Below are 27,613 nucleotides of genomic sequence, written 5' to 3' on the forward strand. Positions count from 1 at the left end.
AAGTAAAATATGATGCGAATGGCTTATAGAAAAATGCTGGATTTTTGAAGTTACAGTTCTCAATAAAATGGCGGATAAGTGTAAGTATATTGCGTTTTATTTGTTACGTTTTTGGTGGTCTATGCTCAATATATAAATAAAAATACAAGCAAAATTAAAATCTTTTCTATAAAAGGTATTGTACAGGTTTACCAACGCACCATAATAGCACTTCCAACTCATCAATATGGTGTAGTCTTAGAATAATAAAGCATAGAAACCTAGTCCGCACACGCTCAATGAGGCAAATTGAAGCGCGCCCAAAGGGCCTACATGAGCGGGCGGGCCGTCAGTGCTCAAGGTCAACTTGCGCCGCGAACAGCTCAAGAATTTTAGCTAAAAATGACGAAATGTGCGGTAAATGAGTGTAAAAATACGTCAGACAAACATAAAATAGATACTAACATCACATTCCACAAGGAAGTAACGCGTTTCAACTTGTATTTTTATATAAATATTCACTAAAACCGAAAATTAACCTACTACTAAAACTAGCCTACATGAATTTGATTTTTGCCTCACTTGCTTGATAACTGCCTCAGTGGCCGAACGGTTACCATGCCGGACTGCCACGCAGAGGTCCCAGGTTCGATTCCCGGGCCGGGCGAAATATTTGTATGACCTACATTTATTTCTCTCGTGAGTTTGGGTGTAATTTGTGGTTGTCTATGTGTGTGTCCATGGCACCCGCCACACAGGGTTTCCCTAGTGCGGGGCTATGTTGAGTGTATGCGTTATTATATTATTATACTGAAAAAGAAACTATCATTCTATGCGTTATTATTCTAAGGGTGTAGTAAGTAATTTATTATTGAATAAAATAATAAGGTTTCAATATATACATATATATATATATATATATATATATATTTTATTACAAGTAACAAGTGGTATAAATTAATTCCTCGGCTGTACGGTTATGTTAAAACCTTCAGCAGGTCGCAAAATGAAAGCCCTAGGACATAATCGCCGTGGCCGCTCTGTGCATCGAGTGCTGTACTTCTTGAAGAATCCTGTTAGAAACACCTTCGCTGCTAGCACTGCAAATCGAGATCCTGCAATTTAAGAAGAAAATATTTTAAAGTACGAACAATAATCGTGGGCAAATAAATATTGAAATACAATCTTCTAGAGTGTCAACCCCATTACGGATCATTCATAACTCAAGTAAACTGCTAATTATTCTCCATACTACTGAATTACCTCCAATGAACATTCGAAATCCGATAGGTTTCTGAGCGAGAAGATGAACCTGATTCCTACTATATCTTTTTAATTTGTGAGTTAAATCAACTATTGTTTCGATTTGAAATGTCAAAAATTTCCGATCGGTCGGTTGTGAATAGCAATTATGCGCTTCGAATCGGAAAATACGCAGTTTCCGATCGGGAGAGGCAAACAAAATGTAGCTGCTTTTCTTATTTTATTTTGTTTATTGTTTCATTATTCTTTTTTCACAAAATTGTTTCTTTTTTGTTTTTTTTTCCGAATGTTTCATAATATTAGTGAATACATACACAGGGCAGTCAATGCACAGGGCGCACTATAAGTTTCCGGAACTGGCCACTTGCATAAACAATATTTAAAAAGTAATTACAACATTTGAAATGGAACTCTTTGGCTGTAGAATACAGTTTGTTTCATCTTATTGACTTGTTGTTACATTGTGGCGTCATTTTAGAAATTGGTTGTCTTCATTACCATGGATTTAACTCGTGAAAATTTTCGTTTTATGATTTTCTACGACTCTAAGTGTAATTTAACAGGTCAGCGGAGCTTCCCTCGGCTTCAAACTGCTTTTGGCAATGAAGCACCATGCAAGACAACTATTTATAGCTGGTTTGCAGAATTGTGTGTGAATCTCAGTGACGAATTGCGTGACGGTCGCCCATCCACTGCTGTGAACAACAAAAACATCGATGTTGTGCGCCGTATTATCAAAACAAACAGGCATGTGACATACTATGCGATTCGGGCATCTTTAGTCATAGGCTTGAGTCAAATACCATGAATACTACACAAACATTTGGGTGTGAAAAAGCTGTGCTCTCGGTGGATCCAACACAATTTGACTGAGGCTCAAAAAACGAATCGCGTCACTTGGTGCAATGCCATGCTTACCAGATTCAACGAAGGGGCGTCAAATTTGGTGTGGGACTTGGGCGCGGAATCCCAAAACAAAGCAGCAATCCAGCGTATAGGTCTTTCGAGATGAGCCGAAACCAACCAAAGTGGCGCGCGTGTAAAGTGCTTCTAAGCGGATGATTGCTTCTCTTTTTAATAAAACTGGATACGTGGCTACTGTTGCTTTGGAGAATCGTTGTACCGTGAAGAGCGATTGGTACACGACCATTTATTTGCTGGAAGTTATTGACAAACTCCGTAAAAATAACCGTAAACGCCGTATCATCATAGACTACGATAATTATGCCAGTTCTCACACGGCCAGACAGACAAATGAATTGAACAACGTTGACCTTATGAGCCATCCCTTGTACAGTCCCGACCTGGCACCTTGTGACGTTTATTTATTTCCAAAAATTAAGAACCAGTTACGCGGTCAACGATTTTCATCACTCGAAGAGGTTGTCGAAAAGTGTCAAAAATATGTTTCAAAGATTGTCAAGGAGGAGTGGCATAAATGTTTTCAAAATTGGTTCATTCGTATGAAAAAGTGCATTAACGCTAATGGAAAATATTTTGAGAAACAATACCTAAATTCATTTCTGACCATTAATAGTATTTTTTTCTTATTCATTCCGGAAACTTATAGTGCGCCTCACGTATGGCTGTTTACAAAAATAACACAAAATGGCCAAAAAATCAAGTTGGCGTATTGTTCATTGGAGGCATCGAGATTCTTACATCTAGATGGAGCTGATCAATAACCTGGAAGTAGTTTAAATTATGTAAATAATCGTGGATATCGATTACTTTCTCATTAATATGGATTACAAGAAGTTACATTTTTCCCTCGTAATATTATTCAAATACTCATCATGAGCTAAAATTATTTTCTGAACTTTGAATTTGCATGTCAATAGATGGCATCGTTTCTTGTCGTTTGTTCTCTCTCATCTTAGCGTTGTCCCGGTTGCGTCCTCAGCAGGGTTGCTGCGGAGCCCGGGGTCCGCTTTCCTACTTTTTCTCCTCCACTTTGTACGGTCTTCGGCATCCTTAGTGGTGAGACCATTGGCACGCATATCACCCTTGGCGACGTCAAGCCAGCACTTCTTGGGTCTGCCCCTTCTACCGGGGCCCGGCGGAGGTGGCATAGCCAGACATTTGTTTCCCACGTAGCATGCCGGTTTCCGTAAGATGTGGCCGTACCAACGTAGGCGGCTTTCTTGCAGTTTATCTGCAATGTCACGGACATGAAGGCTGCCGCGGATGCGGGAGTTTCTGACACGGTCTTTCCGTGAAACTCCACACATCCAGCGCAGCATCTTCATTTCCGTGACACGCAGCTCCTGCTTATGACGCTCAAGTACGGGCCACGTTTCACTGCCATATAAAATTTCTTGTCGTTTGTTATAAATTATTAATAGCTTCCTACTATAGGTAGATAGATGGCGTTAATCCTAAACAAAATAAAAGAATAGCAGTTTTTTGTTCGTAATCACTAGAAATTAGAGTAGCTTTGATAAATTGCAGCTTATCAATGTAAAACAAAATTAGTTCCAAAAATAGCTATTTGGTATGAATATCAAGATTAGTACACCAGATGTCGTGATGAGCGCGATATCGCGGCTTTAAATTTTGAAATCTTGAGTAATTGCTCCAAAGACCCATCTAGTGCGCCCGAAGCGTACTTGCAAGCGTCCGATCTGATATTGCGAAGAAACCGAGTGATATAATCAATTAGTCTTTTCGAGTGTAGATGGCGCTTCTCGCCGTCGACCCTGTTTTGCCAAAATATTTATGATCTTTTGTATGACAAGATAACTCCCGTCTTATAGCGTGATTACCGATCCTCACGCCACGCGCTCCAGTAAAGGATGATTCACATTAGACCGTATCGAGTATCCGAGCCTCAGACGTGCTGTATATTCATTTTCACATTAACACTACGTTCGTATTCGAATGTAAACCGCGTCCTACTGACTAACTCAGTCTAATTTAAGATCATGCGCCACGTACGGGGCTCGGATGCCTCGGACACGGCTCGCGCCCGGCACAGTCTAATATGAATAGTCCTTTAGTTGCAAGCTTGCAAGTCTGCCAACGTTTTTTTATCTTCTTATTAACGTTGTTCATGTTTACTGACGTCGTTTTTACACCAATAAATAACCACAGTGCTGTACCGACTGATTTATTTCATTTAATCTTGTCATAATCTCTAAAATTAACGTCGTGTAAAAAGAAATAAACATTTATTCGGGTATTCACATACAATCATATTGTAATCATATTCATATACGTATATATACACAAACATAATATGTTTAACTGAACTCGGTGAAGAAATAACAAAATAAAATATTCAAATAAAACTACATACACAATAATAGTCGAAAGCCTTTTCGCCAGCTCGGCTTTGTGCTGGACAGTGGCTCAGAGTTTCCAGCTGAAAACTCTGAGGCTCTGTCCAGTGGCCTGATAGCTTTAATTAAACATATAAAAAATTACGATTTTATTAAAAATGTGAAGTGTTAGTATATTTAGTCACCCAGTTGGAATACAGGTTACTTCTTAAATGAGAGGTCCAAAATTCGACTTCTACTGGGCCTAGTAAATCCTTTTGATAAGTTTGTTATTTATTATGTTTTTAAAGATAAAGAAAAACATCGTAATGGAACGTGTTATGTCGAAAACATTTCCGAAAGCTTTATGAGAACTCGCGAAGTCCCAGACCTACATTGGGACAGCGCGTGTTGGTAGATTACATGATGCTATAATGGTACACTGCACGACATGAATATTTTAGAAATTAAGCCTTGTAATGGAATGTATAAGGTTGATAATGAGGGCTGGCGTAGTAGTGATAAATCTGTCTAGATTTATCACTACTACGCCAGCCCAATAAAATAAAACGTACTTATACAATAAAACGTCTGTTTATTGTTATTTTAGTCTCTGTAATTTCGGGTGTTTGTTAGTGACCGTCAGGATGGCTGGTTGCCTGTCGCATCTGGCACTTTTATTAAGAAGAACTACAAAATTTTACTAAGAAGTACCAACGCCTGCCTTTTATATTATGGCAATAGAGCACTAAAAACTTTTGCTTTTTTAATTTAATCAGGCACTTCTTCGTAAATGTTCAATCAGTTATATTTTTTTAACTAATGTAGATAAGAAGCGTATACCTTTAGTTCGCGAAGGTGGCAAATAGGTAGCAATTATTGGTAATAAATACTTCTGGAAAAATCTGCTCCCTTAATGCTGAGCAAAGTGGCGACCAGCCATCCTGACGTCAGAATGGCTAGTCAATTATTTTTTTGATTTCTCAGAATATATCAAAGGTAGCAATTATTTAGAAAAGGTAGCAAACAGTGCCAGATGGGATAGGCGACCAGCCATCCTGACGGTCACGTTCATTAAATGTCATTCTACTGGCATAATTGGTCACATCTTACCTATGCAATGTCGAGGTCCCGTGCCAAATGGTAAATATGTATATGGCACAATTTTCGCCTTGTTTCGTGAGGTGAACCGCTCTGGGTCGAAAACGTCCGGGTTGGTCCAGTATCTTTCGTCGCGATGGAGAGAGTATAACGGAAGCCATACGTGGATGCCTGGAGGAGCCTGCAAACAATAGGAAGGTCCTGGTAATTACTCCGGCGATTTGTAAAGCGAATTAGATGATTTTTTTTATAGAAAGAGGGGATTGCTTGTCAAAATATCCGTTATTAGTATTTTTAGATTTTTTTCGATAATGAAAATCATTTCATCACGAACAAGTCGTGAGCCTGATAGTAATGCATAACAGATGCAGTGCCAGTCAGGGCTTTAAATCGCAAAGATCTGACGAACACTGCCACTGTGCCTATCACCCTGAGACATAAGTTACTAAATCCCATGAGCCTGTAATTGCACCAGTACCCTTGCTTACCCTTCAAAACCGGAACACGGTTAGTAATTCTAACATTACTGCTTGGCGGTAGAAATAGGTAAGGTCTTTCACTGCTACTAAAATCCGTAATACTAAGATCCGTAAAACTAGTTTCATTTCCATATTTGAAGCCATCGTTGTCTACAGGTTCCGTTTTTATCACTCAACTCTCAAAATGTGTTTGCGTCACAAGCTTATTGTGTAGGTGTAGGTAAATGTCAAGAATAATAGTATTTTTATAAAAAATGGTGATATACAATACATATTATAACATTAATACGAGGAATATACTCCTGTTCTTAGTACTCGTTTTCACAAAGTCACATATTCACTTATGGGACAATGTGTACACTTTTATATAAGATTCTGAATAATATTTCAAGTTTGCCATTTACGAGGTTTAAATCAATAGTGAAACAAAAACTTTGTACTAAAGGTTGTTATTATACAGCTTCTGCATGCTTGGACAGCAATAATTATATTTGTTTTTTAAGTTTGTTTATCGGCTTTTTTTAATGAAATTACATCTATTAGACTCATCCCCTAGTTTGCCATCCTTAGCGGTGGAGTATTTTCTTGAAATTTCCAAACCACTTCTGAGGTACAATCTTTTCAACAGAAAAAGAATCATCAATATCGGTTCATAAATTTATCGCGTAACATACAACACATACAATACATACAACAAAAAAATCATAATGTCGAATTGAGATCCTCCGCTTTTTTAAAGTGACTTTGTTTAACTTAGAATGGACCTGTCGACCGATACTTTGAATCCATGGCCAAAATTGCAGCCAGGAAGCTTGGCATCCTTTTCAAGGTGAGGCGTTACTTCACACCGGGACAGTTGCTTAAGCTGGTACTAAGCACACGTCCGGTTGTGTACGGAGTACTGCTGCCACTTATGGGATGGCTCTGTTAAATACCAACTGGCCACCTTGGATTCAATTGACAAGCGTGCCTAGAGGCTTATAGGTGACTCGGAATTAGTGGAGGCGAAGCTGCAAAGCCTTGAACACTGCTGTAAAATTGCTCGCTTATCGGTATTCTACAGAATATATCACGGAGAGTGTGCTATGGAATTACACGATTTAATTCCGCCTTCCCCTTTTCATCACCGGGGGACTAGGCGTAGGCTTGGGTTCCACCCCTATGTTGTGGATATTCCAAGGAGTCGCACGAAGCTTTACGCTTCCACATTTATATGACGAACGGCTATGGAGTGGAATTCCCTGCCTGCCGGGTTGTTCCCTTGAGCGTTATAACTTGGGCCTTTTCAAGGCGAGAGTGAATAGACATTGTTTAGGTGTGCACGCTCCATCGTCGACCTCGTCGTCACTTTCCAACAGGTGAGATGGAGGTCAAATGCGCACTTATTTTTTATATAAAAAAAAGAAAAAAGAACTCGGTTAAAAATAAGCCTATATAGACGAGTTTTGGACCTATGTGGCAATTGTGTGTATAATTAATTGTTTAATAAATTGATTTATTCTCGATGTAGGCCTAACCCACTCCGTATACAAGCTACAAAAATATATTCTAGGCACTAACGAAGTCGTAGGACGCAAGCGTGACACGTATTGAGACCACTTATCGATCGTAATCGTATGACATTGTCATCATATTTGTAAATTCAAACAGATAAGAGAACATTATTCTGTTCTTGTGTGGTGTTTAGGAAATAAAGGTGCGCTACGAGCCGGCCCCCTCCATTACGACGCTTGGATATCGGTGTAAATGGACGCATCGCACGCGCACGTTAACTCTGTTAAAATTAACATTAAACATTATTACAGTTACATTTAGCTGCGGATAACGTCGTGCTGTGGATAATGATAATAGCTGGGTATTTGTCGTATTTGTGAGGCATACAAATCCAAGATGTCGATGGTTCAAATCCCAGTGGCGACACGTACCTTTGAACTTACATTTGTTTAGTAGCAATATCTCTTTCGATCGGTTAAGGAAAACATAGTGAACCTGCATGACGAACAGGTCAACTGCAGTGCCACTCAGAGCTCGCAAAGATCTGAGGGGCACTGCTACTGCACCCGTCACCCTGAGACATAAGTTGACAAGTCCCATGTGCCTGTAATTTCACCAGCACCCATACCCTTTAAAACCGGAACACAGTAATGCTGATATTACTGCTTGGCGGCAGAAATAGGTAAGGTGGCAGTATATCCTTGAATGAACCCTTTTACAACGAGCCCTACTTTACTAAAATGCATGAGGATAAAAGTGAATAACCCCGCATTGGGCGAGGGTGGAAGACTACGGAACCTGTAACAAAAATATACAACAGCACCTAATGCAATGTATAGTCAACAGCTCATCAAGCTATACTTTTATAGCCTCAAGAGCAACGCAAGCAGGAATTGTATTTGATCAACTTGTGTTTGAATCGGAAATAAGATAAAGTATTATCATCTAACATTTTTTTCCAGTGTAACGTACTAGAAGCGGCAGTATTTCCGTTTCCCACAAAGCTCGTTTGATCGCCTACGTACACAAATATTTGTTTAAAGCCTGTGTGTTTCTACGAGAGCAACCTACATAAAGAACCGTCGCTACCGTGTGTTTACGGATGGTGTGTGATTGAAAATTTGTTTACGATTCTAAGTATTTGAGACTGTTGTTAGTTTTCGTATGTGGTATTTTATTTACATCATCATTCATCCATTATACTTGCGGACCTTAGACGTTTTGTAATGGTAAACATTCACTAATATAATATGGAACTTGAAGTTTATTTTTCTTTATTTCTCATCTTTATTTTGTTTTCGGACTTTTGTTCCAGAGAACATGCCAGTCCTATCATAATCTTATTCAAATTATCTAAACTATCGCCGATTTACCATATCACACAAAATTTTTGTATATTTTGATAGAATCCCTTGGAGGAATATGATGTTGGAGCGGTTTAATTGTAATAGATAGATAAAACGTTTATTGTCTTGCATCACACACACAACAATATAATACAGTAAATTGATTAAGAGACACACAACAATATAATACAGTAAATTGATTAAGAGACACACAGAAACCAAATTTAAAAAGGAAAAAAAAGCATAAAAACATAATACTAACCTAATTATAACAGCTGTGTGTGTGTGCTAAAGCAAGCCAAATAGGTCGTGGCTCAGTGCAAAATTTGCTCACGAGCAAGGCACTGATTTTCAGCCACCACCTTCAATAGGAACATAATATAGAACATAATAGGAACATGAGTAGTTGTCGCTGGCCTTCGTTCTTGGTAAACTCCGCCAACAAGTGTTGGACGTCTTCAATTTTATTACAAACTTCATAATTAGGTGAATTCACTTCTATCATAAGATATCCATATTTGTTCGACGGATAATGTCCGGAACGTGGCCTAAATATTGTAACAACATCTAGCCTGCACAATTCAGAAATAATACCACGGTATGTGGAGCGGAGTGCCTCTCATTGTAATGTTCTATACCATAGTTTTCGAAAGTGGTACCTACCGCCCCACAGTGGACGGTGAAGAGTCCTAGTAGGTAGGGGCTCGAAAGCAATTGGGGGGCGTTGATGTTGTCCAAGGGTTGCTACCGCATTTGAAAAAATCCTGATTTTCTATTTATACTATAATACCTATATATTTTTTTTATGCATAAGTAGGCGGTGAGATAAAAAGTTTGGAAACCTATGTTCTATACCATATGCTTTTATCTCTGGACCTTAGATCAAAGGATTCTTCCCAACTGTCAGTACTTAAAAACTTTGAAGTTAAAGTTAATGCCTCCACCGAGATTTGAATCGTTCACGGAAGGAAAGTCCTTTTTTTCTTTCCATTTATATTACGTTTTATTTGTAAATGACGACCATGTATATAGCAACTAAATGGTGAGCTCTAAAGTGACATCTTACAATCTAACACGGCATTAAAGATGTAGTGTTGAAAGGGTTGTAACCCTAACTAGCCGTGAACAGGTTCACGGCAATGAAACGGGAAACTTCCGGTCCACAAAATTTATTAAAGAAGTAAAGTTTAAAGAAAGGCTGTAACAATATAAAGGTAAATGTAAAAAAACAGGTATAACAGTATAAAACACTCCCTACACTTTATTATTAAGGCACTTACCCCTAAATGGGCCGAGAAACTGAATTACAGAAATAGATACATAAAGGCTGTAGACTTATAAATTATTACACATGATTAGCTTATTAACAGCTCTGACTGTTGTGGCGGTCGAGCTGGGAGTGACCGTGGTACGAAAACATAATGAGAAAGTGAAGGAAGATGGAACAATTCAAACTTAAAATTTAAATACAAGTAAAATAAAAAAAATGATAAGATACAAGCGGAGAGAGGCGCTACAAACAGGTGAGATGACGGTGTAAGGAGGTCACACCGTCACAGTGTGTGTATACGTAATGACGCCGCTTACTAGATGGAGTAATTGAATTGGGATTTGTATAATACTAACATTTGTTAAGAAATTTTTATAAGCCATTAGAATAATAAAGAAAAACGCTTTTAGCACAAATGCAGAAAGCGGTATTGCTCGTATCATTCGCTCTGACACCGGCCGATTACGTATTGTCAATCCATTTAAAAATTATAAATTTCTCTAATAGGCCATGGCAGAGGCGAGAATCTAAAGCATATATTATTAAAATAACTTTTAAAATAAAATAAAAACAAAATTCGAAGTATTTAAAGGAAGAGTCGAAATAAAAAGGAATTTGTTAAAACTTAGGTTGTCCCAAATACCTTTCAATAAGAGTTTGTCGCACCTGATGGATACTGTCTCCTGAGATTTCCGACGACATTCCCCTCCCCACGCTGTCAGTTGAGGTACCGATATTCAGATCGTTGGCGAATTCGGCAAATTGTTTCGGTAATGTTTCCGAATCCCGGTAATTTTACCGATGGGGATAACCTCGGAAATGAGATTCGTGGAAACGACAAACGAAACGTTCTGAATTTTACTATCCCACAGCTAGTATACAATGGTCTCTGACTCGTGAGAAGCACGACCTACATTTGTAAACTAATTTTGTTATACGAGATAATTTATGATGTCGCATTACAAGAAAAACATTAAGTAGTAGTGTCCTACTACTTAATAAAAGGTATAAGGAAAGGGTTGTTTGGTTATTAAATTATCGATTTTACGTCGAAGGAAACTGCGTTAGAAAGTGGAGAAAAAGAGTCGATTCTATCTTAGCTCGAATACAAATGCTTCACGTACTAATAAGGTTAATTTTGCTTGAGTCGAGCGGTAGGGACACTGGCTTTATTTCACAATTTATTTTTTTACTAACGAAATTAAAACGATTTGAAAAATGTTTATCGTATACTACACGCGTTCTGTTTAATTCAGTTGTTATAAAAAAAAATCATTACTATATCGCACTTGACAACTAACACAGTAGTATCTCAAAAGTTGTGTTATATTATATTTTATCTGAAAATTGCGTTATATTAATAATTTATCTCCAAAATTTCGCTATATTTGTATGTCATTCGTATATGATTTACTTTCAAAATGACAGGACAACACTGTCGCTTTGAAATTGAATAGGTAATATTAATATAATTTATAATAACTAACTACTAACTACTAACTAACTAACATAGTATTATTTATTTTTTATTTATTATATTTAACTGCCTCTGTGGCCGAACGGTTACCATGCCGGACTGCCACGCAGAGGTCCCAGGTTCGATTCCCGGGCCGGGAGAAATGTTTGTATGGCCAACAATTATTTCTCTCGTGAGTTTGGGTGTAATTTGTGGTTGTCTATATGTGTGTCCATGGCACCCGCGACACAGGGTTTACCTAGTGCGGGGCTATGTTGAGTGTGCGCGTTATTTATTTATTTTATTTATTTAAAGTGATTGATTCAACACTTTCACTGTTACGTGGAATGAACCAAAGCCATTTGAGGTTTATAGACTCTTAATACGTTGTATTAAAAGTGTCTTACCAATTTAAGCATCGGTTTAAGACATACTTAACGTTTAGTGCAAGTGGGCAAAATTGTTTTAACAAATTCGCAATACGAGTAACTACTCGACAGGACTTGTGAGCCTACACATGTGGTACTAAGTAACAATCGTGGAACGTGATTCCTTTATTCGACTCGTTAGTAATTACTAACGTCGTTCTAGTGACAAATTAGTAACCTACAATTTTCATATTCGAATGATATAGTAGCTGTAGAGCTACTTGTGAGAGTTCGTCCATGTTAGTACTGCCACCTTATCTATTTCTACCGCTAAGCAGTAATGTTCACATTCACCATGTCCATGTCAAAATATCCTTGTCCACATCACATTTACGGTACTTACCGTATGTCAGAGAGGACTAGGCATTTCTGCTCTATGGAATCTCTGCGTAACGAATGATCATTCAGTTTTTTTTATGATACTAAGTAACAGGACGACCAAGTCCTGCGCCTGATGGTAAGCGACACGCCTGTCCACAACAGTTGCAGTGCCACTCAGAGCTCTACCACTAAATCTCAAAGATCTGAGAGCCACTGCCATTGCGCCCGTCACTTTCGGACACAAGTTGACAAGTCCCATGTGCCTGTAATTTCACCAGCACCCTTACCCTTCAAAACCGGTGCGCAGTAGTGCTCTCAATACTGCTTGGCGGCAGAAATAGGATCGATAAAATATCAGAAAGATAGGGATAGTTAATGTAATGGCATTAATGAATGGTAACACTCAAACAGCGAATTTATTATAAAATAAATACTTAGTTGCTCCAATATCAGATACAATCTTTTTACTGTAATTTACATTTAAAATAACTAAAAATACTAATTTTGAAATTCTTTCACCTAGTATACGGGCAACCAAGTTCCATAACTACCAAACATCGAGTATATTTATTTATTTATTTATTTATTTATTTATTAGACACAATACATTTATCATTACAGGATACATTCCTTACGATAAAGTAGCACATTTTTTATTTATTTAATATACACAGAATAATAATAAATTACATCTACTTCTTTTTATAACATATAATATAAACAGTTAACCTAGTGAATTCACTCAAAGAACATGAGAAAAGGTCAATCATTTCCGCTACTACATTTAGTGTATGCAGTGTCCTGGACATCGCCGATTTTTTAATAAGGTCAGTTCTAGCCGTCGGCACGGCCAGCAAACGGGGCCTACGATGTCTCCCAACGTAATTATCTGGGACACAAAAATTTATAGTGGCTAGTAACTCCGGGTTGTATATTTTTGCATTCAATATTGATAAAATATACCGGGCTAGTGCAAATTCCCTCCTAACGCTCAATTCGTTGTACCCCACCATGCCCAAAATAAATAACGTGGGATACATAAGTGGGAAGAAAGGATACACTCCATACTGCTTAAAATATAAAAATCTCAAAAACTTTTTTTGAACCCGTTCTACCATCAGCACATATTTAGCTTCAAATGGTGTCCATATCATTGAATTAGTTTCCAACTGGTTCCTAACTAATGCATTATATAACGCTGTAATAGCTTTGACGTTACTGAAGCCGCTAGCTGTGCGCAGTATAAAACCCAGTTTGCGGAAGGCCTTCTTACAAATATCTGTTATGTACTCGCGGAATGAAAGTGTACTTTTAAGTTGCACTCCAAGATCACGAACCTCTGATACCCGCCTCATGGAAACCTTATCAACCGTATATGTGTACTGTATTGGGGACTGTTTACGCGTAAATGAAATTATTACACATTTCGATGTATTAAAACGCAGTTTATTTTGCCTACTCCACTCCACTACTCTATCAATATCAGCCTGAAGACGATCAGCATCCGACACATTTTCTACTGGCAAATATAATTTTAAGTCATCGGCAAAAAGTAGACATCTAGCATTCTCAACTACGTGCGGCAAGTCATTAATAACTATCAGAAATTCCAATGGTCCGAGGTTGCTTCCTTGACTCACACCTGTATAAGTGAAGTATGGTTCAGATTTGTGGCCCGCGTAATCCACATATTGACGTCTATCTCTCATATAACTGACAAAAAACTTTAGTAAGTGAGGTGTAAAGCCGACCGCCGATAACCTACTCAACAAGACATCGTTATCTACTAGATCGAAGGCTTTCTGAAAATCGAAATAGGCCGCGTCTACCTGGCCTCCTCGATCAACTATAGGCGTGATATGCGACATAAATGTGAGCAAGTTACTATCTGTACTACGCTTCGCAATAAAACCATGCTGCGAGTCTGATAGTTGAGCTCCCAGTTGCGATACAATACCACGCTGTAATGCCGACTCAAATACTTTTGCCGCTATCGAAAGCACCGCTACAGGCCTATATCCCGTAATATCCGCGCCAGCTTTACCCTTAGGAACTGGAATTACTCTTGTAATTTTCCAACACTCCGGAAAGTGATGTGACCTTAAACACAAATTAAATATATGAATGAGTGGCTCACATATTATCATTCGGCAATCCTTAAATATAAATGCCGGTATCCCATCAGGGCCTGCAGATTTTTTGGGTTTGAGCTTTACCAGTGCATTCATTATATCAGACTTTTGAAAGCTTTCTAAATGAATGCGTGCCGCCGCATTAGTGTCCCGTGCCGATAATACCGCCTCATTCACGTCTAGCTTAGCCCTCGTTTTACCATACACCGAATAAAAATAGGCAGCAAATTCCCTAGCACATTCCTCTGTCGTAAGTACCTTTCCATCCTTAATAATATTTTGTGCACTATAATTATCTTTTTTAGATTTTATAAATTTCCAAAAAGATTCAGGGTCCTCTATTAAATTGTGTTGAACATAATTAATGTAATGTTGGTAAGTTAATTTAATATGTTTTTTTACTTCCGCCCTATAATATGAAAAATAATCATAATCCTCTTTACTTTTACTAGCTTTATATTTTTTATGTAATAAATTTTTATAGTTAATTTCACTAATTAATTCTACAGTGTACCATGCCGGATAAGCCTTTAACATGTTTGTAGGTTTGTGTTGTTTTTTTGGGACACAACTATTAAAAACGGTACTTAATAATTTATAGAAAACATCTACAGCGGAATCTATATCATTTAATTTATATAGTTGAGACCAATCAATGTTAGCTAAATTATAATATAACTGCGGGAAATCAGCTTTATTAAAGTTCCACTGCGGTAGCGTAAAAAACTCACCTTTTTGATTCGCGTTGTGGATGGCATCCACGGGGCGCTGCGGGATAAGCTCACCCAGCCGCAATGAGATATCGAGAGGTGGGTGATGCACGTCTACTGGTACTATTCCCTCGGCTGCCGCACACACACATACACTATTTTCCCCTTGAAATGAACGTAACACTAAATCTAACTGTCTGCCGTTACAATTGAGTACCTGATTATTTTGAGTGAATTCACAAAATGTCAAAAAATATTCATAGTAATTACAAACATTAATGGAACAAGAATGCAAGTTAAAATCTCCAATGACTACAATATTAACGTTATTTACACACAATTGTTCGATTAAATGAAACAATAACATATATTCCCTATCATTACTGTTTGGAGGGATGTAAACAACACAACATAAACATAGATATCTACTACGGGAATACACTTTCGCGCAAACTAATTCGAACGAACAATCATCGATGTTTACGTCACTCGGCAATGACATTCGTCGCAGTTCATATTGTGGTGTGGCCACGAGAAGCGCGCCGCCCTGTTTACGGCCGTCCGCCCTGTCGCAACGCACAATGTGATATCCATTCGGTATTAATTCGGCGTCTTGAATTGATGTATAGAACCCAGTCTCCGTTATCGCGAATAAATCCGCATCCGATGTTAATATGCCAATGTAAAATTGTTCTAACTTTGTCCGTAATCCTCTTGCGTTTTGATAAAAAATATCAATCATTTTGCGTTTGCGTTTTTGGTTTTCCTGTTGATTTACGAAACCACACCCATTCACTAAACTCGGCATTTATAGGCCAAATGTTGGGTTGACATAAACTCTCAAATATACTTTCCGGCACCCCTATTATAAATGATGCGTAGTCTCGTTCAGTTTTTTGTCTGATTTTTTCAACCTTGACTGGTATTTCCGGGCCGCATACATTTTTAACATAAGCCTCTAAGCATTCCACCGACGTTTCTTTTTTCAAACGCCAAACATGCAAATGTTTCTTGCGCTCTGTAGCTTGAATATCTAAAATGCTAGTACTGCCTCCTTTTTTTATTTCCTTAGCTGTAAATTTTCCTTTTTTTCTCTCAACTGTTTTCCATTTGCCCAGATCCTCGTTCAAATTTCCTATATTTTCCGAAACTCTAATCACTTCCTTGCTTGTACTGCTCATTGTATCTGTACGATGTATTGCCGCGTTCTTTATGGCCCCACAGTCAGCTACCTCCGTACGCGCAGTCTTATCCGCACTACCCACATTAACATTTTGTTGGACTATCTTCGCAAATGTAGGTTTTTGTGTTAATGAATTTTGCGAATGAGTCTCCTTTTCACACAAGTTATCATGTTTTAAACTCATTGATTTTAGACAGTTTTCTAGGTGTTCATTTTTAGTTATTAATACTTCAAGTTGTTGTTCTAGTACATCCACTTTTTTTGCCTTCTCTTGAACCACTTTTAAGCTTTCACGTATAGCATACAATTCAGATTCATTGCGGTACAATATTTTCTGCAATTCATTGTAGTCTTTGGCTTGTTTTTCAAAAAGGCAAATCATCTCAGATCGAAACTCACGGAACTCTGTCAATAGTAAATTATCATTGCACTCGGTATCAGATGTCATATCTAAATTAATCTGTGTAGTTTTACTTCCACGTACGGTATTGATGTTAGTAGACGGCGTAAAGGTCTTATTGAAACTCATTAAACTGCTTCGTACAGGCGTATCCGAGTTACCTGCTTTCGGGTTTGAACAGACACATTCTGGACAAATCCACTTGTCTTTTTCTTCTTGCGATAAACATTCAAACTTTTGTTGTGTAAATCCAATGCACTTTAAATCGTACAATTTCTTGCACGTCACTTTTGAGCACTCCATGAATAAAATATTAAAAATAACTGCCCCACAGCCATTACATTTAGTGACCATCACACTTTTTATTAGAAGTAATAATTAAAATCAGTAATTTTATTTAAAAAAAATATATAACCAGAAATAGAGACGAAATAAGGGCCATATATTCCTGGTAATAGATTAGCGATACAGCTCTTATAAATATCAACTCTCGTTTGCACTGAAATATAGACAGGCCAACTACTGACCTGTTTGTATGCCTCCGTATATTCCAAAAAATATTCTATATTTATTTTTAATAAAGATAATATATCTAACAATGCCGTGCTGTTCTATTCGGTGGTGTGGGAAAAACAACAAAACATCTAATTATAAAACAAACGGAATCACATTTCATCGGTAATTAAATATTAAATATGTAATTTTGCAAGTTTCGTTTCAAGTTAACTGGTCGATTTGAAGTGAAACAGTTGACGACCTGTCAATTATTTCGAACTCGGGCTAGCCAATCGGAGCGCAGTTGTCACAGTAATAACATGGCAGAATAGTTTTCAAACAAATTAAATGACATTTCGCATTGACTTACAAATAAATGGACGACGGGTCTAATACAAAAACCACGAAAAAAATGTCCCAAGTCAACCTATTCGAAATTTAAATTGTAATGTCATCGCAGTATCGCGCTGTCAGTAGAACAAATGAAGACTAAAGTGGAGTTTGGCGCTCTGTATACGATTTTAGCGCCTTACAAGTGCGGACACTTTTTAGCGCGGACCCGACGTCCATATAATTGTAAGTCAATGACATTTCGCCTCTATTTCTGGTTATATACTCGATGCTACCAAATTTCAACTCGGTACTAACGGTAGTTATTGAGAACAATAGCTGTATCGTTCAGATAGACATACGGACAGACAAACATAGAAGTTCCATCAAGGGTTTCCTTTTGTGCACAGAGCACTGAAAATATGAACAATGCGAGGATTTTACTGTATTTTATTAATGTAACATAACACAAAAAAACAGCTTTCTTTAGGGTTACCCTATTTAAAAATACGGTGATGGTTATATGACAAGCGAAACCGATTGTGCTTATCGTTTTGCAATCAATCTGTGTAAAGTGTGCTAGTGAAAATTTGATTGTTGCCGAAAAAATGATTGCCGCGCCATTTTGAAGTGCAAAATTTAAATTCGTTTTCTGGGTACAGAACGAAGAAGTTAGAAGTTTACATGTTAATGGTTAAGTGTTTATTAATAATAGAGCATAGTGAAGGACAACGCTCTTAAATGGAAGACAAAGAGGAAGAAGAAGAGACAGACAAAGAGATAGGTGTATCTAGTATCTGTAACAATACATTGTAAAACAAGTATTAAATAATATTAAAATGGCGTAATAGAAAGCGGCCTGGTTGTCTTTATGGGGAGTGCCTACAGTGCCTAAGTAACGTTTTTTAAGGTTTTCAAATCTTTTATCGATTTAGATCCGAAAATAATCTTTCATTTACAATATCCAGGATCGCGAAAATCTAAGTAACCGATAATTTTCACACTTACTCTGCTAATCGAATTGTTATTAAGTCTTCTGTGTCTGTACTTTGTTGTATCTATCTCATATCCGGAACACAGCAGTGAGTTCTACATAGTATGATCATCTCAGCAGCATAAAAAGTTATTCAAAGTCAAACTCAAAGTCAAAGATTATTTATTCCATAGGTAAAATAAATTTACACTTGAAAACGTCACATTTAAGCTACTGCTCGTTCACTACACTGACCTCCCTGAGAAGAACGAGCAAGAAACTCTAGGGATTGCTCTTTTCAAATAAACTTAAATACTATGGAATACTACTTTGAATCAAATTTGTGTGGATTCTGGAGCCATGTCGTCTTCCCATACATCTTTATCTAACACGTAGTCTTCAATTTTGTAATATGATTTTTCGATCAAAAATTTTTAATGTAGTTTTTAGACTTAGGAAATGATAAACTTAATATATGCTCCGGAATCTTATTGTAAAAACGTATAATACAGTTCCCCATAAAAGAGTTGTTTACCTTGATTAAACGAAATCGTGGTACCATGAGTTTGGACTTAGCTCTAAGGTTAATATTATGGATATCTTCTTTCTTATTTAAATTATGTATATTGTTACGGGCATATAAAATATTTGAGTAAATGTACTGTGATGCCACAGTCATAATACCAGTCTCCTTAAACTTTTCTCTGAGAGAAACCCGAGAGCCTAGACGGTACACAGAACGAATCGCTCGTTTTTGCAATACAAATATGGTTTGAATATCTGCCGCTTTACCCCACATGAGAATCTCGTACGACATTATACTATGGAATTAACTAAAGTAAACTAGTCTAGCAGTACTAACATCGGTAAGCTCACGTGTTCTGCGGACTGCGTATGCAGCGGAGCTTAATCTGCTGGCCAGGGACGATACATGTGGAAACCATTGAAGTTTACTATCTAAGGTCACTCCCAAGAAGACTGCTTTATTAACAAGGCTAATTTTTCTCCGTTTATTTCTATGCTTGGACTAGTCGATTTTACGTTAGGTAATTCAAATTTAACACATTTTGTCTTCTTGGCTTTTGTATTCGGAAGAATGAATAAAATAAAATTCATAAACAAAAATTAAAGTACCAATATCGTGTTCAGTAATACGGTGATAAAGACCTTGTCTATTTTGTCACGTGTACGTAGTATTGATCAAAAGCGGTGCGGCTTCGCTGATTGATTTTAACCAACGTACGTTATGGTTAGGAGTTGCTGACCACGGCTCAATATTGACTTTCAATGCTACGAGGGGCGTTCAATATATTCTCGGTATAGGTATGAAATAATAGGCAAAAAATTCTAAATAAAATTTATTTTTCAATATAGTCTCCCATAGCCTCAATACACTTATTTGATCGGGCAAATAACTTTTCGATGCCCTCTGAAAAATATTTTTCCTCTTTGCCTGAAAAATGTTCATTAATTGCCTCCTTCAACTCTTCATCGTCGGAAAAATGCTTACCCCGAAGATCTTTCTTTAGGTTTGGGAACAAAAAGTAATCACAGGGGCCAGGTCAGGGCTGTAGGGTGGATGAGTGATTTCTTCAAATCCACAATCCCTCACAGCAGCCTTGGCAACGCGCCCTGTGTGAACCGGCGCGTTGTCGTGAAGAAGCAAGACACCAGCGGTCAATTTTTCAAGTCTTTTTTCCTTTATAGCGTCCTTCGAATTACGTAGGCTGTTTGCGTAAGCTGCAGCAGTAATACTTTGTGTATTCGGCCCATTTTTGTGTATTCGATCAGTAAAATTCCCTTAAAATCCCAAAACACTGTGGCCATGAGTTTTCCGGCGGATGGGCAGACTTTAAACTTCTTCGGTGGGTCTGTTCCTTTTTTATGCCACTGCATGGACTCTTATTTACTCTCAGGATCATAGTGATGAATCCACGTTTCATCACCGGTGACAATGCGTTCAAAAATTCCACTCGGATTTTCGCTACAGAGCTCCAAAAACCCCTTACTCCACTCAACTCGAACTTGTTTCTGAAGCGGCGTGAGCATTCGCGGCACCCATCTTGCACTGACTTTTGAAAGATTCAGATGTTCATGAAGGATAGCTTAGTCTTTTCTGCTAATGTTTTCACTCTGATACGGGCATCTTCCAATACAAGTTTCTCGACAATTTTGACGTTTTCTTCAGAAGTGGCACTTACCGGCCCTCCAGCACGGGGGTCGTCTTCAATATTCTCTCTACCCCGTTTAAATTCACTAAACCACTTCTGAATAGTAGATAATGAAGGAGCAGAATCTTGATAAACAGCCACCATTTCTTCATGAATAACTTTTTGAGTCTTTCCTTGTTTTGTAAGGAATTTAATCACTGCGCGGTGCTCGATTTTCGTCAACATTGTGGCGTCTGTCATTATAGTTGTCTTCTCGTATTGATAACTTAAATACTAATGATGACAATTACATGAAATTTTATATTTATACCCTTAAAGAGTGTCTTTAACTAATGAGGTAATTAATTTACTCTTAACATTAGTTAATCACCCCGATACCGAGAATACATTGAACGCCCTAGTATAAGAAACGAAAGCTGTGCGGTTTGTAAAATAAATCTAGAAACCTTTAGAAAATACTTACAACAAGTCGATCTTGACTACCGGGGTACGTAGGTCCAAAATCGTACGTCTGCACTGATCTGCGGTCTGCAGAACCGACTAGAGGCCACAGTCTTAACACTTCTGCAAAATCAAATAAATAACTCTATAGCCTCGCTCATCGTTTCATGCATGTCAATATCCAGTGATATAAAGCAAATGTAGAAAAAAAACAACCTCTCTTTTTAAAACTTGTGGGGTTTTTCCCATGATCTTTTAATGAAATATAAGTACGAAATTTATTTTGTTATCTTGCCATGAGTTTCTTATACAAAATAGTAACTTACCACTCGTACACATTTCCAAATATTCCAACTCCTGTACAACTTCATACAGATCAACATCTTCACCGCCAGGCATTGTATCTATTTCCTGCTGCAGTCTCTGCTGAGCTTCAGGGTTAGCAGCCATTTCGTAAAGAAAGTAGTTAATGAGGTTCGCCGTCGTGTCGTAGCCTGCTACGTAGAATAACACTGCTTGCGCTACTAAGTCATCGTCTGTGAATTCTGGAGAATAATGATAGTATATGTATTTCAATCTAATTTTCATTTATAACAAATGGACACAAAAGACACAAACCAAAATTGAAGAAAAATATCTTGCAAAATTGAGAAAGTATTTGTTGACCATAATATCTTTAGAACTCATTGACCTAGCAATGCTAACTTTACTGCTTTAGTATTATATATTTGAATCCTAGTGAAGGCATATTCGAGATCGAGGCCTTTTCCACGAATTGGATTTCTACATGAAAGGAAAAGTGTCTTAATTAAGCGCATTAAAATTTTGAACTTCTGCATGATAGGAAAGCTCGTACCATGCAGAAATACAAATTCTTCTCTCGTATTCCTGAATCTTAATAATTGTTTACTTCAAATCCGGGATAAAGGTTACTTTTGATTGTACCTTACGTATTGCGTGTTTCTTGAATATTTTGGATTTATAATTATGTAGGAAATGAAACTATTGTCCGGATTTAAATCACGTATATTTGTTTTTCAAACAAACCGATGTTTCGGGCCCTTTACAGGTCCCATGGTCACAGTTGACTGGGTTGTTTATAATTATGTTTTATTTGTCGGTTTTGTTATTTATGGATGGGACCCATTTGAGTGCTTGTTTTATTATTTATTATTGTTACCTTTTGTATGAAGTTCGGTTTATGTATCGTTTAAAATTAGTAATCGTAAAAACTTAATTTTCTTAAAGACGTATGTATGTAGTCTCTAAGTCGTGATGTATCAATGTGGTGGACCATGGCGCATTACTTTTCTCATAGCAGATTCCAAAAGACCATTAATCAGACGAAGGATATGGGTTGTTACAGCGCAATCAAGTATGTCTTAATACGAACATTTTCATGAAGTTATAAAGTTAATTTAAAATGGCTCTGTCAAACATATGTAATTAAATTCACAGGAATTTTGTGTTGTGTGTTTAAGTACAAATACGGTAACATAGTTCACTTTTCCGTGCAAACTTTTGTGATACATAGAAAACATGGCTATGGTAGACAAGAATATAAATTGTTATTTATTGTTTTACAAATTCTGTTGAATATTTATCCCGCTAAAGTCAAAAAGCAATCTTTAACCAAAGATTATTTATATTATCTTTCTATTGATGAGACGTTATCTAGTGTGACAGGGAAATTTGATAATCTGTTTAATAAAGCTTTAAACACATCACCTTACGTGGACTTCAACTTACTCTCAGTACATTTGTCCTGATTGCTATTGATGTCCAGTTCCATCTCTTGTTTTAACTTTCCTGAAACAGTGAAATTAATAATTTTGTAGATTGCGTCAATTATGTAGATGTATTCAGGTCATATCTGATTTAGCTCGTTGATTGCATGTGTAGTAGTTACATTATGTATAAATATATAGTGCAGGAAAAGAGAAGCTTATTATAGGCAATGAAAACCTATTAAGCAGAAGATATTTGGCCATGATTCTCTACCTTCTAATTTATCGTTCAATGTAGGTGGGTTAATATTATAGAAAAATATAGTATGGAGTGATTGTTGTCATGATATTAACATTTTACATTTATTGGTCACGTATTTCATGTAACCAAATGTTGTCCGACAACGGACAAGCATAGCTGATTACCGCATTCGCAAAGCGAGGATTATGACTTACAATATACTTTACATCAAGTAGATATGTACACCAATGTTTGTCCAGTGTTTAGGGACTAGTTAATGACTGCAAAACATTTGTAAAATACTTACAATTAAAGACAATTATTAAGAACCAAAGGTAAAAGATGTTTGGGCATCTAATACGTCACGACAGTTTTCTCAGAAACATTGTAGAAGGAAAGAGAGCCAGATGAAGACTGAGGCAAGGTTATTTAGATCAGATAAGGGAAATACTTAATGTCGTGTTGTATCAGGAAACCAAAGTTAGTTGACCAGAGATGGTTGGTGATTGTTTCACCGACAGAGTAGTAGAGCAGCTTACACATACAATGGACGAGATAATTACCTTGAGCTGCATCGACTAAGGTCTGAATGAAGTCGGGTCGTGGTCCGGCCAAGTTTTCTCTGCGCGCGTTAAGTGCTGATTTGAATAATTGTGAAAATTGCTCGGCATGCTTGCGCTTTATTATTTTTACGTCGAGCATCTGAAATAAATTTACTTAGTTTATAAAATATTATAGTACCTTGTTTATCAAATATCACACTCCCAATAATAAAGTAACGAATCTTCAGTTCACCGAACGAAGAATCAGATCACCTGCTTCATTCCCAGTTAGTGTAGGGATCTGTGATAAAATGAATATTTAATATACTTCCACTTGCCCGATAGCCTTGAATTTTGGTATATTATGGAATCCCGATGACCTTACAATAATAATAATAATAATAATAAAATTTTATTTATTGAGACAACTGAGATCCAATCAAATGTTAGTAGGTACAGACTTAAAACTATATTAGTACTTATATTTTACTAGGGACTGTGTATTATGTATTAAGTGCCGCATAATTGTGCACTCATTCCTGTCAGCAACTGTCTTCAGGAGGCTATTGGGGCTGTCACGTATTCTCTTCAGTAGCGCCGCCGACTTTTTACGTACAACAGCCGTAAAGCTATCTACGCGCGCGTCAGTGAACATGGCTGAGGCACTGCAGAAACGTGACAGCCCCAACAGCGTCCTGAAGGCGTTGTCGTATTGCACGCACATTCCGAGAGCACTGTGTGTAACTCTTCCACAGAGCGCTAGTGTACATTGGTGTGCAGTAAGCTTGAAACAATGTTTTCTAATAATATGATAACCTTGATATGATGCTGCAACCAGGACAATCTGCAGACTACCCAACTCCTCAACTACTACAATAAAACTATCGTGTTAGGTCTCATTAAATTGAACGAGTTGTTAGCTTAGGAACGATGACTTTATTGACTTTCTGGAATATGAAGTAAGTTGATTGTTAATACCTCTACAAATTTCATTCCTATGCAATTATGACCGCATGGTGCATGCAAATTAACAGAATATAATCACAGTATTACAATATCTTTCCTATAATAATCTTGTAATTGCATGCAATAGCAATTAAGAATACGTATACACACCTTTAATACAGTCTTCATATTCTCATACCCAAAGAACTTCATGACTTGTGTGGTGTCCTGCACGACAGCTGTCTTCGCCAATTGAAAGATGCAGTTGTTGGGTTCCTTCAACGAGTTCACGGCAAATCCAAAAGCGCACGATGCTATGACGTCATTCACATAAGCTGTGGTTATCTGACAAATAACGCAAACAATTTATAATCTTCTTTTTAAAAGTGGAAATTAATCGGCTACTTTGGGATCTGCCATGTTTTCCTGCTACACTACTGATCCTCGTTCTTCATCGTCATGAATTCATTATATGTCTCACCGCTGGGCACAAAGATAGCCATGTAGCATTCTTGTACATCCAGATTTCAAGGATGATTTCCTTCACTGTTGTATGCGTCGCTATTAACATTAAAATCAATATGCCACCACAGGGATCCGAATCAACGATGTCTGAAATGTGGAGCAACAATCTCGCCTTAGATTACCACCGCCTTTATTGTGATCTCATTGCAAACACTAATTACCTCATTAACGTCCATTAGTAGTTCTCCCGAAACTTGCTCCTTTAAATGTTGAACGACGGCTTCAGCACTTTCTGCCATAAGCGGCGCCATGCTGCGGCACCGAGTCGCAGAGAACGCAGGAGAGAGAACCGTTCTCATAGATTTCCAGGTCGATCCTGTTACACAAGATGAAAGATATAGAAACATTTTTTACTGACTAGTCTAAGACTGTACTAATAGGTAGTCCAGTTATTCAGTGGTATGGCTTTTAATGTGATTAATGACTCACCTCTAAGCATGATAAGGTTCCGTCCAAACATAGGGTCGCAGTCGGTTCCGATGTGGACGCCTCTGTCAGAGAAGGCGTTAAAGTCCCGCACTATGATCTGCCGAATGAGTTCCGGATCCCGAGGTATTAGAGTTGGGACAAGATATTGATATAAACCGAAGTATCTGTTAGAAAATAACCACATTGTTATGAATCCATAATTATGTTACATTGCATTACCGAAAATTGTGGCCTAGGTTTCTTTAATACTCAGCCAAAACAACTTTATCTCAAACTAGAGAAATCCCTTCGCAGACCACCCAGACCAGAAGCAATTTAGTAAAGATCGTTTCCTAATTGGAATCGAATCGGAGGTCGTCAATATAATCTATAAAGGTAAAATTATGAACAGCAAATTTTATAACTTACTAAAGTTGAATCTTAACTAAGCACACAGACGTTTTCAAAGGTAATAAAAAAACAATAAAATTTCAGCAAAACAGTGGTAATTTATTTTTATTGTAATTTATGTTTGTTGTCTTAACATCTTAAATAAACTGGGTACGTACGTTACCGGCCCTTTTTACGCAAAAATGTTTACCTTTCATTTTTAAACTCATTATAACCATTCGCAATGGCTTCCACAAAATTTTCTTTTCCAAACGTGACAGCTGCTAAATTTCCCAGGAACGGGATTGGTGGTAGAGTGCGGACGCCCCGGGATGAAAAATATTGCAATTTCTTTCGTGAAATATAATACAGGCACGTCACTAAAAGCACTATTAACCATAACATTATCACAAATTGTATAAGACAATCTAAAAGTAGAACTTTGTGTGTTAAATGATGTGATTTGCTGTTAAAAGGGGCACACAGGAGCGCGGGGAGGATCAACGGGAACACATAGGTATGACTCAGGCTAGTGTAATCGGCTATCGGTTGTCACTGGTATAGTGGTACATATAGTTGTCCTATACGAAGGGTAACCACAGCCAACTCCACTCAATAAGTACAACACATCGTGAATATATCCACGGCGACACTATTAAACGGTACGCAGGTTGATGAAGCTCGATTAAGAGAAATATGTCTCAGTTATCATTAGCGTCCGACGCGGAGAATTGACCGCCAACTTCCGATTGGAGGCATTCAATGTCTAAAGTTAACTGTGGTCGCAGTCATGTGCCCGCGCCGGCGCGACAGGCCTCTGTAGGAGAAAGTCGTTGCATAACGTTAAACAGTTAGTATAGACTTAACGCAGAATCATACCTCCGAAGTTGACGAGAATACGTAAGAAAGTAGGTTAAGTGTGCACATGTGTGTTTAAAGTAAATGGAAGGCGATGTCTTAGAAAAAGCAAATCTTCCATCCAATTACACACTTAATCATTGTGGCCCTAAAACTTATCCAAGCTAATTACGCATTTCACCTCCTGATGGAAAGTGACGTTGAGGTCACGATGGAGCATGCACACGTAAATATATGATTATTGGCTCTCGCTTTGAAAATCCACAATATAAGGGTGTAACCCCAGCCTACGTCTAGTCTCCTGATAATGAAAAGGGAAGGGCGGAATTAAACCGCAATTCCCTTGCACACACTCCCTGAATCAAATCTTCCGCACTTCAATTCTAACGCACTCGCGTTAGGGCATGACGGGTGCGAAATGTGGATCATCGTTTGAATTGCACCAGACAAACAAAACAATCCGGGTTAGTACCATCCGATATACCCCACGTGAACAAATGAGCCTTACTCCCGCCGACCTGAGTGCTGAAAAAAAAAAAAGACTTGTGAAGTTAAAGCTTTAAAATGTCGACCACACCGTAGGAAAGTGGCTTGATTGTTGGTTTTCTATCGGATACATTTCGGGAGTGCTAGTGTGCCAAAGAACTTTTCAATTTAGTTCCACTCTCACGGTTCTCCTTTCGGTTGACTAGGAAGTCTGGAACATTCCGTCCTCATTATTTGCCACCTTGAAGCGCTTTGCTTC

General features: G+C 37.7%; 1 protein-coding gene across 1 annotated transcript; it reads right to left on the minus strand.

The window, feature by feature from the left end:
• Window positions 1-802: 802 nt before the first annotated feature.
• On the minus strand, window positions 803-27,109 carry LOC113233765 (cytochrome P450 9e2-like). The gene is made up of 11 exons (XM_026468955.1): window positions 26,222-27,109; window positions 25,642-25,805; window positions 25,374-25,528; window positions 24,859-25,032; window positions 23,764-23,902; window positions 22,982-23,041; window positions 21,559-21,777; window positions 21,255-21,355; window positions 5,616-5,784; window positions 907-1,094; window positions 803-859 (listed from the first exon to the last, which is right to left on the minus strand). Exons 1-10 carry the CDS (start codon window positions 26,413-26,415, stop codon window positions 937-939), a joined length of 1,533 nt encoding a protein of 510 aa, XP_026324740.1. The 5' UTR covers window positions 26,416-27,109; the 3' UTR covers window positions 803-859; window positions 907-936.
• Between the last annotated feature and the right edge of the window lie 504 nt (window positions 27,110-27,613).

Source organism: Hyposmocoma kahamanoa, unplaced genomic scaffold, assembly GCF_003589595.1.
Source record: "Hyposmocoma kahamanoa isolate Upper Pololo Valley unplaced genomic scaffold, ASM358959v1 80, whole genome shotgun sequence".
Lineage (NCBI taxonomy): Eukaryota > Metazoa > Arthropoda > Insecta > Lepidoptera > Cosmopterigidae > Hyposmocoma > Hyposmocoma kahamanoa.